Raw genomic sequence first — 14,934 nt, forward strand, 5'->3', positions numbered from 1 at the left:
CCCAAGTCTTGGTACAAGTTAGTTCGCAACGCTTCGAAACCCATCATGTGGGTTTCGAAGCGTTGCGAACAAAAGTGAGGTTGGGAGTCGTGTCTCGACATGTCGATGTGCCGTGTCTAGTTGGGAATGATAGGTCCGTGATGACCGTTAACTCAAGCTCTGTCGCTTTGCGCCAAAGTCTCTTTCCTTTGTTCGTATTGTAGGGGTAACCCCATGCGTGGTAGGGGGCGTTAGAGACTCCGGCAACGATTAGCGGTGAGTCTCGAGCTAGTTTGACTGTTCTAGCAAGTAAGGACCTGAACCTTTGCTTCAGATCCTTAGGGCTGCCGTAGACATTGAGAATAAATATTCTGTCCTGATTGCCAATTGAAAACTTTGTAATGATTTCCTTCATGATGTATTCCATCTTGCTACCAGTCATCCTTATATCGTGGCTAATGTGCGTAGCCCTTTCAATAACTAGGGTTGCGATACCTCTCTGCCCTCATTGCTCTTCATCTCCAAGCGATACCCGGGAAAAGTGACGTTGGGGGTGAGCGTTTCTGAGAGCGGGATAACATGCGGTTTCTCAGGGTGGGATCGAATAAATTGCTGCAGGCGTGCCTCTTTATGCTGGTAGCCCCTGCAGTTCAATTGCCACATTTTGAATTAACTAGTTTGCGCAGCCATCTTGCTTTGGCTGGGTTGTATTATTTAGTCTAGTGAGACTTTAGACTTCGTGCGTCGTACGAGAGGTTCAGAGGCCCTGGAATCTAGAGCTGGGACTACCGTATCGTTAAGATATGCTTCGATCTTCAGGAATCTCGTTAGTGCGCTCTTCCATGGCTGCAATACCTGACTGGAGTTCTATCAGCCTTTCGTGTATCTGCTTGGCACTCTCGCTGGGCGTTGTGAGTATTTCTCTGACTTCATATTTCGCCCTGGTAGACGCTTGTTCACATGTTGTTATGGCCCCCTTCTTGGGCACGGGTGCGTCCTTATCCCCCTCCTCATTGGTAACGTCCATGGGTCGAGAAACTTCCAATTGCTTGCTACCACTGCTAGTAGAGGGTGACTAATTTCTCGCGACTATCTGAAAGCTTCTACTAATTTCCAGCATCTCTGTAATGAGCTTGTCTATCATGGTTCTTAGCTTATCATTTTCTCTTTCTAGTTGCGCTATCCTATCATTTTCTACTCTGTTATGCTCATCCTCTGGCATTCGCTCGCGCGTTACCTGTGTTCCCTGAGCTCCCCCTCTGACTCGATCGGCCTAGGTTGACTGCGGTTGATGATTTACTTCTCTGGGGTCTGAATTTCCTCCAGGCGAATCGAAGCACAGCTGCGCCCCGTTGGAGAAAGGGCGTCCCCTAGCTTTGGATCGGCTCCTGGATGTCGAGTGGCCTCTGGTTCTGGAATGACTCCTGGAACGGGAGTGACCCCTGGACACGAGGGCGCCTTTCTGCCACGGTTTCCGGGTTGGTGGGCATGCTCCGAATTTGTTGTAGTCTTGCTTCCTCGTTGGCTCGTTCCCTTCTTCGTCTTCTAACCACGTAGGGTACCTGGAAGCGTTGCTTGCAGGTTTTACCGGCCGTCGCGTGTGGTCCTCCACATACGCCACATTTCGGTGAGCATTGGTGTGACTCCTCTGCGTTGGGTGCACCACATTCTCACTAATAAAGTGCCGGCTGTTCCTTGAATTTTGTTCTTTGTCTGTTCTTTGACTTCCATAAATGTTTTAAAGCAATTAAAGCACACTTTGACCTTGCTCGTGCTGGCCACCGCCTTAATAATTTCTTCAAACAGAGAGGTTATGGTCTAAAGCTATTAATGGCAATTTAGGTCCGGATCCTTGCTTAGAACTGTGTGGACAACAGATACCTGTACACAAAGAGCACAAATTCCTAGCTATTATACTTGACTATAGACTCACTTTCATTCCACACATCAAATATCTGAAAGGAAAATGTGTAAAAACAATGAACATAATAAAACTTCTATCCCAGACTACATGGGGCAGTAGCAGGAATTGTTTAATGAATCTGTACAAGAGCCTGATTCGGTCACGGTTGGATTATGGTGCCGTGGTAGATAACTCTGCCTCCCCGAGCGCGCTAAAGATGCTGCACCATCTAGGTAAGTATCCGCTTAGCAACGGGCGCTTTCAGAACAAGCCCGATTGAAAGCTTATATGCCGAATCGAATGAGTGGTCACTCCACCTCATACAGATCATACAGATCATACATCGGCTTTACATATTTCCTTAAAATGCGCTCTAATCTTGAACATCCATGTTTTAATACCCTTACCGATATGACATGTGCTACACTTTTCCGCAATCGTCCCTCTATAAGACAACCTTTCTCGTTGCGTGTGAAGGAGCTTAGCGCTGAAATGCATCGCTTAATGCACCTAACCAAGCTCTTACCTCCTTGGGAGTGGCAGGTGATAGAATGCGACGTATCCTTTCTAAAAGTTACAAAGCACGTTCCAGAGGTCGAAATCCGAATGCATTTCCTAGAACTTCAATACAAGCACTCCTGCGCAGAGTTCTACACAGACGCTTCGAAGTCAAATGCTGTGGTTTCCTATGCAGCCATCGGCCCATCCTTCTCGGAATCCGATGTACTGCATCCGGAAACAAATATCTTTACGGCCGAGGCCAACGCATTACTGTCTGCTGTGAAGCATATAAGAAAATCAAAACTTCCAAAAGCAGACTCTTTAACAGACTCTACAGACTTATGGACTTTAACAGACTTATAGACTTTAACAGACTTATACGTACTCTTTAAGCGTCGTGAAGGCCTTGATGTCACTCTATACACACAAAAATCCCGCATTTAATTAACTCTATTCGGTCTTGTGTAAAGCGTACTCATCTAACCAGCATATCATTATATTGCCGCCAGCATTGCGAGAAGACAAAGACGACCGACATATCCCAACTGCATAGCCGCCACACCGCGAGCGTCAAGCAAAGCACCGCAAGGCAACGCTCGGCCGGTGCTGACAGGCCGGCGGCTCGTGCGCGAGAATCGGACGATTGGCACGCGACAGAAGGCGACAAAGAGGAGAACGACGTTCGAAGGAGCGAAGCTCGAGGGACGCTTTTGTTGTTGTTGAGTGCTCAGTCGGTTTTTGTTGACGGGCACAGGTTCGCCCAGCATAAATCAGTTTTCGGAGAAACGGCTGTTGTAACTGTTGGTTACATATCTGGTGGAGGTGCTGGGTATGATTCCAAGCCCCACACACGCCAGGGAAGGTAGCCCGGATCCCCGAAGTTTGGAGCCAACAGAATTAACGCCTGTCCACCAACGCGCGAGTCGCCGCATACGAGGTGAGGCCCCCGAGTTTGGTCCTCTCGCCGATTCACCAAGGGCAGCGGCGGCAGCCAGCCGAGGTACCAGTGCGATGGCTACTCAAGTAACCCCTTCTCACGTCGTCGTTGACTCACCCCGGACGCCAGAATCCTTCCACGGAGACACATTCGAGGATGCCGAGGACTGGCTCGAAAATTTCGAGCGTGTCGCCAGGTGTAACGGTTGGGACGAGACAAAGAAACTCCGGTATGTGTACTTCGCGCTGGAGGAATCTGCACGGACGTGGTTTCAAAACCACGAAGCGTCGTTATCATCGTGGAACGACTTCCGACGAGAGCTGCTACGTACCCGAGCACGGACCGCAGAGAGAGGGCAGAAGCCGCTCTTCAGGCGAGGAACCAGCGGAATAATGAAAGTGTGACCATGTACATTGAAGACATGACCCACCTCTTCCGCCGAGCCAACCCAAACATGGCTGAGGACAAGAAATTGCGGCACCTAATGCGCGGTGTGAAACAGGAACTCTTTGCCGGCCTGGTTCGTAATCCGCCCCGCTCTGTAGCCGAATTTCGATCAGAGGCGACGACGATGGAGAAGACGCTGCAGCAGCGTGCGCGGCAGTACAACAGAGATGTATGCGTCGCATCATTTGACGTTGGGTCAGGAGCCCTCCCCAACAACATGGACATCCTACGCGAAATGGTGAGGTCCGTCGTAAGGGAAGAGCTGCAGAAACTGCAGCTGGCCCAAAGCCCTCCTACGGTGTCCTCACTTGCTGATGTCATACGCGAAGGAGTCCGGCAAGTAATTTGTGAGCCAGAGCCTCAGGTACGGCCCCACGCACAGCCAGAGCGTCAGCCGCGGATATCGTACGCCCAAGCTTTACGTCAGGACCTAGGACGCGCCGACTTTGGACGAACGGCCACAATACCCCAGGTACTTCCTCGCAATGTTCAGCCCATGCCAGAAGGAAGCCCACGTAAAAGCGATGTATGGCGCACTGCAGACCGGCGTCCCCTCTGCTACCACTGTGGAGAGGCTGGTCACCTATACCGGGAATGCCAGTATCGCCGAGTAGGACTGCGTGGCTTCTCTGTGAATGCGCCTTGCCCTCGAAATGGTGAGCGTCCTTATGAGATTGAGGCATTTTTATCTACGCGCCAAACTGTTCGGAACCCCCAGCAACATGAACCTCGATCAGCAGCGCCTATGCGTTATAGGTCGCCCAGTCCGCGTCCCGCTTCCATTTCACCGAGGCGTCGCTCCCAAAGTCCGCGACGGAAAACTAGAGCCAGCGACCTGTGGAGGCAAGGCCGCTGACGCCCGGAACACCGAAGGCCCTCCATCGCCAATCCGACAAGACGACGGCAGTGACGAAACGACCGACAAGTGCAGTGATGACACCGTTACTTCCGAGTTGCGCGTCATCATCGACGACTTCGAAGTGACTGCGTTGGTAGACACTGGTGCGGACTATTCAGTTATTAGCAGTGTACTCGCCAGAAAATTGAAAAAGGTATTGACCCATTGGACCGGATCTCCAATACGTACAGCGGGGGGACACTTAGTCGACCCCGTAGGAATGTGCACAGCAAGAATAGGAATTAGAGGCTTTACATACGTCTGCAGCTTTATTGTTATCCCTGAGTGTTCCCGTGATCTGATACTGGGCATGGACGTTTTACGAACGAATGGCGCAATTATCGACTTGCAAGAATCACGCGTGTTGTTTTCCACAGAAAATGCTGTTACCATTTCTGATACAGAACAGCCACATATTTCCTCTCTACGTATTGTGGATGAAGACGTGACGGTGCCGGCACGGTGCAGTATGACTGTCGTTGTAAGGAGCGACATGTTTCATGACTATGAGGGACTTGCAGACGGAAATATCAGGCTGCTACTAGAAAAGCAAATATGCGTGGCAAGAGGCCTAGTTCACCTGCGTAACGGGTATGCGGACGTCCTTTTGACTAACTTTGGCAATGAGGCACAACAAGTGGCGAAGGGAACAGCCATAGCGTCTCTTCATGACTATACACAATTTTCGGATGTGTCAACCCTCGATGCAGCATCACCAGCTTCTGCCACCTTAGACAGTGTCCTTACCTCTATCGACATTGACCGAGAGCTGTCATCACTACAAAGAGATGAGATTGTGAACTTGGTCACAGAGTTTGCAGAATGCTTTTCGACTTCATCGAAAGTCCGTCGTACTCCCGTCGCAAAACACCGCATTGTGGTCGAAGAACCTGCAAGACCAGTTCGCCAACACCCGTACCGAGTAGCTCCGAAGGAAAGAGAAGCGATAAGAAGTCAAGTACAGGAAATGCTCAAGGACGATGTAATACAGCCATCCAATAGTCCGTGGGCATCTCCGGTAGTCCTTGTCAAAAAGAAGGATAACACGCTACGATTTTGTGTTGACTACAGGAAACTCAACCTCGTCACGAAGCGGGATGTTTATCCACTCCCCCGCATCGACGACAGCTTGGACAAACTACGCAATGCTTACTTCTTCTCTTCTCTGGATCTCAAAAGCGGATACTGGCAGATAGAAGTGGACGAGCGAGATCGCGAAAAAACGGTATTTGTGACACCGGATGGTTTATACAAGTTTAAGGTGCTTCCATTTGGTCTGTGTTCTGCGCCAGCCACGTTCCAGCGGATGATGGACACTGTTCTCTCCGGACTGAAATGGCAGTCGTGCCTCGTCTACCTTGATGATGTGGTGGTCTTCTCCACTACATTCGAGCAGCACGTGCAGCGACTGAGAGCAGTTCTGGATGCTATTCGCATGGCAGGATTGACCATAAAACCCGAAAAATGCCACTTCGGCTTTCGCGAGCTCCGCTTTCTCGGACACATTGTCAGTGCTGAAGGCGTCCGCCCCGATCCTGAGAAGATCACTGCAGTAGAAATGTTTCCGAAGCCAAGAGACAAAAAAGCTATTAGACGTTTCCTGGGACTGTGTGCCTACTACAGGCGTTTCGTAGAAAATTTTTCTAAGATTGCCGAACCACTCACGCGACTGACAAAAGAAGATGTCCCTTTTGTGTGGGAGAAAGAACAAGAAGACGCCTTCTCTGAACTACGACGGCGTTTGCAGAGTCCTCCTATACTCGCCCATTTTGATGAAAATGCCGAAACGGACATACCCACCGACGCGAGTAACATCGGTCTCGGTGCCATACTTATTCAGTGGCAGAATGGAGAAGAAAAAGTCATTGCGTACGCAAGCCGTACCTTATCGAAAGCCGAGACAAATTACTCAGCTACAGAAAAGGAATGCCTGGTGGTTATATGGGCCATCAGTAAGTTCCGGCCATACTTATATGGCAGACCGTTTCGAGCCATCAGCGACCATCACTCATTGTGCTGGCTGGCGAACCTCAAGGACCCTTCTGGAAGACTCGCTAGATGGAGTTTGCGTCTACAGGAGTATGACATCACGGTCGTTTACAAGTCCGGCCTCAAGCACAATGATGCTGACTGCTTATCACGCGCACCAATCGAAGCTACGTCACCTGAATACGAGCAAGATTTCCCATTTCTTGGGGCTGTGAATACGACGGAAATGGCTCACCATCAGCGCACTGATCCGGAATTACTCCTGCTCATCGAGTACCTGGAGGGTCGACAAGTGAAAGTGCCTCGAGTTTTCGTTCGCGGATTGTGTTCGTATGTCCTCCGAAACAACGTCCTCTACAAACGAAACTTCGAGCACAGTGGTGAGGCGTTTCTACTTCTCGTACCATCATCGCTGCGAGCTGAAATCTTAGAAGGATGCCATGACGACCCTGCAGCTGGCCACTTAGGCGTTAGTATGACTCTGGCGAGAATCCGCCAGAAATATTACTGGCCGAAGTTGATGAATTCAGTGCAGCACTATGTCAAATCGTGCCGAGATTGTCAAAGACGCAAAACACCGCCACTCAAACCAGCAGGTTTTCTGCAACCGATACAGCCACCAACAGCGCCATTTGAACAAATAGGAGTGGATTTACTTGGACCATTTCCCGTTTCAACCTTAGGAAAGCGGTGGATTGTGGTAGCAACCGATTATCTGACCCGGTATGCTGAGACCTCTTCTCTTACAAAAGGAACCGCCATTGAAGTGACTCAGGTTTTTGTCACACACATAGTATTACGACATGGCGCACCTAAGGTACTCATCACAGACAAAGGAACAGCTTTTGTGGCCCGTTTGATGCAGTCTGTTATGAAACTAACACATACTGCTCATAGAAAAACCACAGCGTACCATCCACAAACAAACGGCCTGACTGAACGGCTCAATAGAACGCTCGCTGACATGATCTCAATGTACGTGGACATCGAGCATCGGACATGGGACAGTATTCTACCATATGCCACCTTTGCGTATAATACTGCAGTACAAGAAACGACACATTTCACGCCATTTGAACTTGTTTACGGTCGGACAGTAACAACGACACTAGACGCGATGTTACCTGTAGACAACAGCGCCGAAGACGACCCTGACGTTAGCGAGTACATAGAAAGGGCAGAAGAAGCACGGCAGTTGGCAAGGCACCGTATCATACAACAGCAATACGTGGACGCAAACCGGTACAACCTAGGGCGAAGAGAGGTACAGTACAACCCCGGAGACAAAGTGTGGGTATGGACGCCTATACGTACGCCCGGTCTTTCGGAAAAGTTACTGCGCCGTTACTTTGGCCCCTACAAAGTACTTCGCCGGTTAAGTCCCTTAAACTACGAGGTAACTCCTGAAGGCCAAGTCTGCTCCACACGACGCAGGACTCGCCCAGAGGTCGTACACGTAGTACGAATGAAGCCATACTATGAAAGGCATTGATTAACAGAAGTCGCATATACGATCAAGCCTAGCACCGGCCATCCTCTGACCGCTGTCCTGCTAAAGCAGTTGGCCTCTCTAGGCCTTTCCCACGCATCGGGACGATGCTTCTTCGGAGGGGCTAATGCCGCCAGCATTGCGAGAAGACAAAGACGACCGACATATCCCAACTGCATAGCCGCCACACCGCGAGCGTCAAGCAAAGCACCGCAAGGCAACGCTCGGCCGGTGCTGACAGGCCGGCGGCTCGTGCGCGAGAATCGGGCGATTGGCACGCGACAGAATGCGACAAAGAGGAGAACGACGTTCGAAAGCGAAGCTCGAGGGACGCTTTTGTTGTTGTCGAGTGCTCAGTCGGTTTTTGTTGACGGGCACAGGTTCGCCCAGCATAAATCAGTTTTCGGAGAAACGGCTGTTGTAACTGTTGGTTACAATATGCTGGGTGGCTGGCCATAGGAGCATCGAGGATAACGTTCTGGCAGACGAGATGGCCACGTCAATCACATCGCAAGCTTTTAACCCTACCGCTGATGTGCCTGTCAGAGAACTGAGGCCTTTCTTACGAAAGAAACTGCGAAACCACTGGCAGTGGACGTGGGACGGGGAAACAAATAATAAGCTCCACGTGATAAAGCCACAGTTAGGATTCTGGCCCTCTGCAACAAAATCGCGCCGCACAGATGTCCTATTTTGCCGTCTCAGAATAGGACACAAATTTGGCACCCACAACTTTTCACTCACCGGAAATGACCCTCCAACCTGTGGTAGACGCGGGGGAGAGGCTGACCGTGCTCCACGTCCTCCTGGAGTGTCGGGAAGCCGAATCTGAGAGAAGGAGACATTTTTCCCTAGCATACCGGCATCACATTCCTCTTCATCCTGTAATGTGTCTCGGTCCAGAGCCGCTTTTTAACGCGACAGCGTTAAGGAGCTCGTGTCGCAGAAAAGCCGGTGTCGTCGGTGTCGGCGTCAGCGGCGTTGGCCGTGAGCGATAAATCCCAGAAGGCACTTCATAAATAAAAAACATCTTGCAAGATGGGCTGGTGGGAATCGAACCAGGGTCTCCGGAGTGTGAGACGGAGAGGCTGCCACTCAGCCACGAGTTCATTCCTTCAAAACGGGACAAAATCGCCTCTAGTGAATGCGGTGTTGCCTTAGAAACGTGCCGTAGAAAGTTATACTGCGGTGTATATCGGTAATTATGACCATGTAACTTACAGAAGTCGCAGTTTTACGAGTAGCGAAGTACGTTTCCGCTACATTTCTTCTGCGCTCGGCGCACACGCAGAGCCATCTTGCGGCAAACACAAAAGACCCCCTCCTCGCAATGTACGGCGCTGCCCCGACACGTGGCGCGCCACTCGCCCCATGATCGCGTCCGCCTTCATAGCGCGTCGGGGCCCGGCTATCTGTGCCGATCGCGACGTTTGGCTGGCGTAGCGCGTTTGAGTAGGTGGTGCGAACGGGGTGCGATAACGCTATCGCGTTCCGCTCTTGAAGGTGAAGCTTAAGCGTCCTCCAACTTTTATTATAAACACAGTGCTAGGTTTCCTCAGGGATGTTGTCTTACACGTTATTAGTCCCATAGATTCGTAGCGCTTCCTCTCTTGAGAGGATGCCGCTGTGATAGTCATACTGTGCAGCACATGCCTCCAGGCCCTTGTAATTCAAGGACTCTGGTGAGGCAGTTGTGCTGTAGCTAATTTTTTGCATCTTAGATGTTCTGTACATCATATCGTTCTCCCGCAATGCAGTGTAAGACTCATAGTACTCGTTATTCGACATCGCCATAATTTTATAGCACGTAGATTTTACGCACTTTACAGCGACTATTTTTTAGGCCCCTTTACATCCAAGTCACATCTTCTTCACAAAACTCATCATTCCACCGCGAAATCACTAACACTGTCTTGGCGCTCTTTGGCCATACCTGGTCCTTGCGCCGCTAAACAACACACATTCATTCATTCATTCGTTCTATTTAAATGTAATGTCATGTTTAATTCAATAAGTGGATATACAGATCCTCTTCACGGCGGTCATGTGGGCTCCACCTTGTTCGATAACATGGTCACGCGTCCATTGCTTGCTTCAGCTGCTGCCATTGCCCCCCTGTTTACAATGTGCATGCATGACGCACGGTGTTGTTCAGCAATCCACTGTTTCAGCAGATATCGTAGACGGTGATTGGATGGACGACAAAAAGCTTTGGCAGCAGCTTTAGAGGACATGTAAGCGCGATCGGAGCTCCTTACGGCTTGTACAAAAGGCGCGAGCGCGTATACGGTGCTTCTTCTAAAAGCGTGGCTAGAAATGCATTCCAAGCTATTCAAAGTTTCCGCTTATGAATTCAATCAGGGTCAATGTGTTTTGCTCTCCGTTCTTTATTTGACAACCACTTTCAAGCATCGGCTTGTCGTGTTTCTGACTACGTAAAGTTCTTCGGTGCGATCATTATGGCATTGTTTATTTTCTGCCTAATCGCTCGCGGATATGCTCATTTGCGTGATAGACTTGTTCTTGCTGCGCGCAAGGCTTGGAACGTAGATGTTATGTACTTTGTAATCATCATCAGCAGCAGCAGCCTGGCTACGCCCACTGCAGGGCAAAGGCCTCTACCATACTTCTCCAACTACCCTGGTCATGTGCTAATTGTGGCCATGTTGTCCCTGCAAACTTAATCTCATTCGCCCACCTAACTTTCTGCCAGCCCCTGCTACGCTACCCTTCTCTTGGGATCCAGTCCGTAACCCTTAGTGACCATTGATTACCTTCCCTCCTCATTACATGCCCTACCGATGCCCTTTTCGTTTTCTTGATTTCAACTAAGATGTAATTAACTCGCGTTTGCTCCCCTCCCTCACCCAATATTCTCTCTTCTTATTCCTTAACGTTACACCCACCATTATTACACTCCAGGTTTCTGCCCCGTAGGTGAGTACTGGTAAGACACAGCTGTTATACACTTTTCTCTTGAGGAATAATGACAACCTGCTGTTCATGATCTGAGAATGTCTGCCAAACGCACCCCAGCTCATTCTTATTCTTCTGATTATTTCAATCTCATGATCCAGATTTGCCGTCACTCTCTGCCCTAAGTAGATGTATACCCTTACCACTTCCAGTTCCTGCCTACCGTAAACTGCTGTTCTCTTCCGAGACTTCAACATTACTTTAGTTTTCGGCAGATTAATTTTAGACCCACTTTGCCTGTCCAGGTCAGTGAGCATGCATTGCAATTGGTCCCCTGAGTTACTAAGCAAGGCAATATCATCAGCAAATCGCAAGTAACTAGGTATTCTCCATTACCTCTCATTCCCAATCCTTCCCATCCAGGTCTCTGAATACCTACTGCAAACACGCTGCGAATGGCATTGGAAAGATCGTAGCTTGTTGCTTTCTTTATGGAGGACTACGGTGGCTGTGGAGCCACTATAGATATCTTTCAGTATGTTTACATATGGCTCGCCTACACCCTGATTCCGTAATGCCTGCATGGCTGCAGAGGATTCGACTGAATCTAACTCTTTCTCGTAATCAATGAAAGGTATATATAAGGGTTGGTTATATTCCGCACATTTATCTTATCTCCTGATTGATAGTATGAATATGGTCTGTTGTTGAGTAACCTTTACGAAATCCTGCCTGCCCCTTTGGTTGACAGAAGTCTAAGGCGTTCCTGATTCTATTTGCTATTACCTTAATAAATACTTTGTAGCCAACGGACAGTAAGCTGATCGGTCTATTTTTCAGGTCATTGCCGTCCCCTTTCTTATGGATTCAGATTATGTTGGCGTTCTCCCAAGATTACGGTACGCTCGAGGTCATGAGGCATTGCGTATACAGGGTGGCCAGTTTTTTCCAGAACAATCTGCCCACCATCCTTCAACAAATCTGCTGTTACCTGATCTTCCCCAGCTGCGTTCCCCCTCTTTATAGCTCCCAAGGCTTTCTTTACTGCTTCCGGCGTTACTTGTGGGATGTCAAATACCTCAAGACTATTCCCTCTTTCATTATCGTCATGGGTGCCACTGGTAGTGTATAAATCTCTATAGAACTCCTCAGCTACTTGAACTGTCTTATCCATATTAGTAATGACATTGCCGGCTTTGTCTCTTAACGCATACATCTGATTATTGCCTATTCCTGCTGACACTGCTTTTAGGCTTCCTCCGTTCATGAGAGCATGCTCAATTCTATCCATATTATACTTCCTTATGTCAGCTATCTTACGCTTTTTGATTAACTTCGAATGTTCTGCCAGTTCTATTCTAGCTGTAGGATTAGAGGCTTTCACGCATTGGCGTTTCTTAATGAGATCTTTCGTCTCCTGCGATAGCTTACTGGTATCCTGTCTAACGACGTTACCACCGACATCTATTGCACACTCCTTAATGATGCCCTTAAAATTGTCGTTCATTGCTTCAACACTAAGGTCCTCTTCCTGAGTTAAAGCCGAATACGTGTTCTGTAGCTTGATCCGGAATTCCTCTATTTTCCCTCTTACCGCTAACTCATTGATCAGCTTCTTATGTACCAGTCTCTTCTGTTCCCTCCTCAAGTCTAGGCTAATTTGACATCTAACCATCCTATGGTCACTGCAGCGCACCTTGCCGAGTATGTCCACATCTTGTATGATGCCAGGATTAGCTTAGAGTATGAGGTCTATTTCATTTATAGTCTCGCCATTCGGGCTCCTCCACGTCCACTTTCGGTTATCCCGCTTGCGGAAGGAGGCATTCGTTATCCGCAAATTATTCCGTTCTGCAAGCTCTACTAATAACTCTCCCCTGCTATTCCTAGAACCTACGCCGTATTCCCTCAACGACTACTCTCCAGCCTGCTTCTTGCCTACCCTGGCATTTAAGTCGCCCATCAGTATAGTGCATTTTGTTTTGACTTTACCCATCGCCGATTTCACGTCTCACATAGAAGCTTTCGACTTCTTTGTCGTCATGACTGGAAGTAGGCACGTATACCTGTACGACCTTCAATTTGTACCTCTGATTAAGTTTCACAACAAGACCTGCCTCCCTCTCGTTAATGCTATAGAATTCCTGTATGTTACCAGCTATATCCTGTTTAATCCGGAATTCGACTCCTAGTTCTCGTCCCTCCGCTAAGCCCCGGTAGCACAAGACGTGCCCACTTTTTAGCACTGTATATGCTTCATTTGTACTCCTTACCTCACTGAGCCCTATTATATGCCATTTAATGGCCGCTAATTCTTCAATAGCACTGCTAGACTCGCCTCACTAGCTAACGTTCCACCGTTGAACGTTGCCAGGTTCAGATTCCAATGGCGGCCTGTCCGGAGCCAGAGATTCTTAGCAGCCTATGCTGCGTCACAGGTCTGACCGCCGCCGTGGTCAGTTGCTTCGCAGCCGCCGGGGACTGGGGGCCGGGGTTTGATTGTTGTATTCATATAGGAGGTTGTGGCCAAGTACTGCACCAGCGTGGCCAATCCTCCACTGGCGAGGGAGTGCGTTACTGGTTCTGGTCACGGGGATCAGGCCGCACTCCAGGACTGTTTATGCAGTTTTATCAACACGCGGATTTTTTTTTAATCCCATGGAAAATTGCGTGGCACCGGGATTCGAGCCACGGTCCTCTTGCACAGGAGGCGGATGCTCTACCTCTACGCCATCGCTGCATCCTTTGTAATACTTTGTGTACTTTGTAATAGCTTGTAGCAAAGACGTGCTCTCGCAAGTCACTCGCTTGCTCTGTGGACCGTGAAGAAACGTTGAGCTTCGAACATTTGTGTGCTGTCGCTGTGTAGAGGCCGTCGCTATTGCTTTGGCGCATTGATTCGAGCTTGCACCTGTTCACTCATTCTCGATAGGATGGCGAGAGAGTGGGCGTTGAAGTTGAAGAATGTGTTAAACGGGATAGCGCATATATATTTGGTATAGAGTTAGTTGTTGAGCAGGGACAATGAACTGGTCTCGTTTTCTAATTATACTTTCTATTGCCAAGTCTATTATAATACGAAAGCATTATATTCCCAATGACGCGAAAATCCGGCGTTGTCGTAGCTGTCGTTACCGAAAGATGGTGCCAAAAATGACCGAAAGCGCGAAGACTAAAATTACGTTAAAAGATAATCGGATTTAGGTCAAATTTGTCGGGCACGTTTCTGTAAACAAATTGAATTAATACCTTCTTAAAGAAAATGAGGTGAATGTCGGGCTAGGTGGGAAACAAACCCGGAGGTGCGAGATGAGCAGGCTGCTCCGACGCAACGGTGGCTCCATGACTATGGTTCAATAAAGCTGTGTCTACTGCTTGCTTCATTGCACACGTCACGTCATTTTCTTCCACTTGTCACTTGCTCTACGTATTTCGTCGGTGCTCTGTGTCTCCTGCGATGTACTCTCGACGCCAAATCACGAGTGTATAAAATAAGGTGTGCCTAATGCGTGCGTCATTGCCACGTCACGTCGCTACCTTCGGATTTCATCGGTCTACTGCGGTGCACTCCCAAGCGTCTACCTCCGCGGCAGCTATGAAACGTGGGGGACCACGGAAGCACGCCTCAGAAGAAGATGCAAAGGAACACAAAAGAAGACGGCATAATCACGAAAGACCTGCCATTAGCTGTAAAAAAATTTATCGTTCTGCAGCAAAATTCTCCGAATGTTTCCAGCGTGTGGCCAAAGTATACGCAAACACACACACAGATTCCGCAGAAAGAAATTTAATGCATGTCGAAAACACCAATTTAAAACATTTCACCTAAGCTATTATAATGCTTTCGCATTCCCGCACGTAAGTTGTGTGAAGTG

The 14,934-nt window shown here is 48.9% G+C and overlaps 1 protein-coding gene across 1 annotated transcript in view; it reads left to right on the forward strand.

Moving 5' to 3' along the window:
* The first annotated feature begins 3,726 nt into the window (after positions 1-3,726).
* The window catches only part of LOC140217868 (cholesterol 7-desaturase nvd-like), a 45,030-nt gene continuing 33,822 nt past the window's right edge, over positions 3,727-14,934 (forward strand). The window contains exon 1 of the mRNA XM_072288060.1: positions 3,727-3,844. Within this exon, the coding sequence (XP_072144161.1) occupies positions 3,727-3,844 (118 nt within the window). The remainder of the gene's footprint in view (positions 3,845-14,934) is intronic.

Source organism: Dermacentor andersoni, chromosome 1 (genome assembly GCF_023375885.2).
Source record: "Dermacentor andersoni chromosome 1, qqDerAnde1_hic_scaffold, whole genome shotgun sequence".
NCBI classification, from domain to species: domain Eukaryota; kingdom Metazoa; phylum Arthropoda; class Arachnida; order Ixodida; family Ixodidae; genus Dermacentor; species Dermacentor andersoni.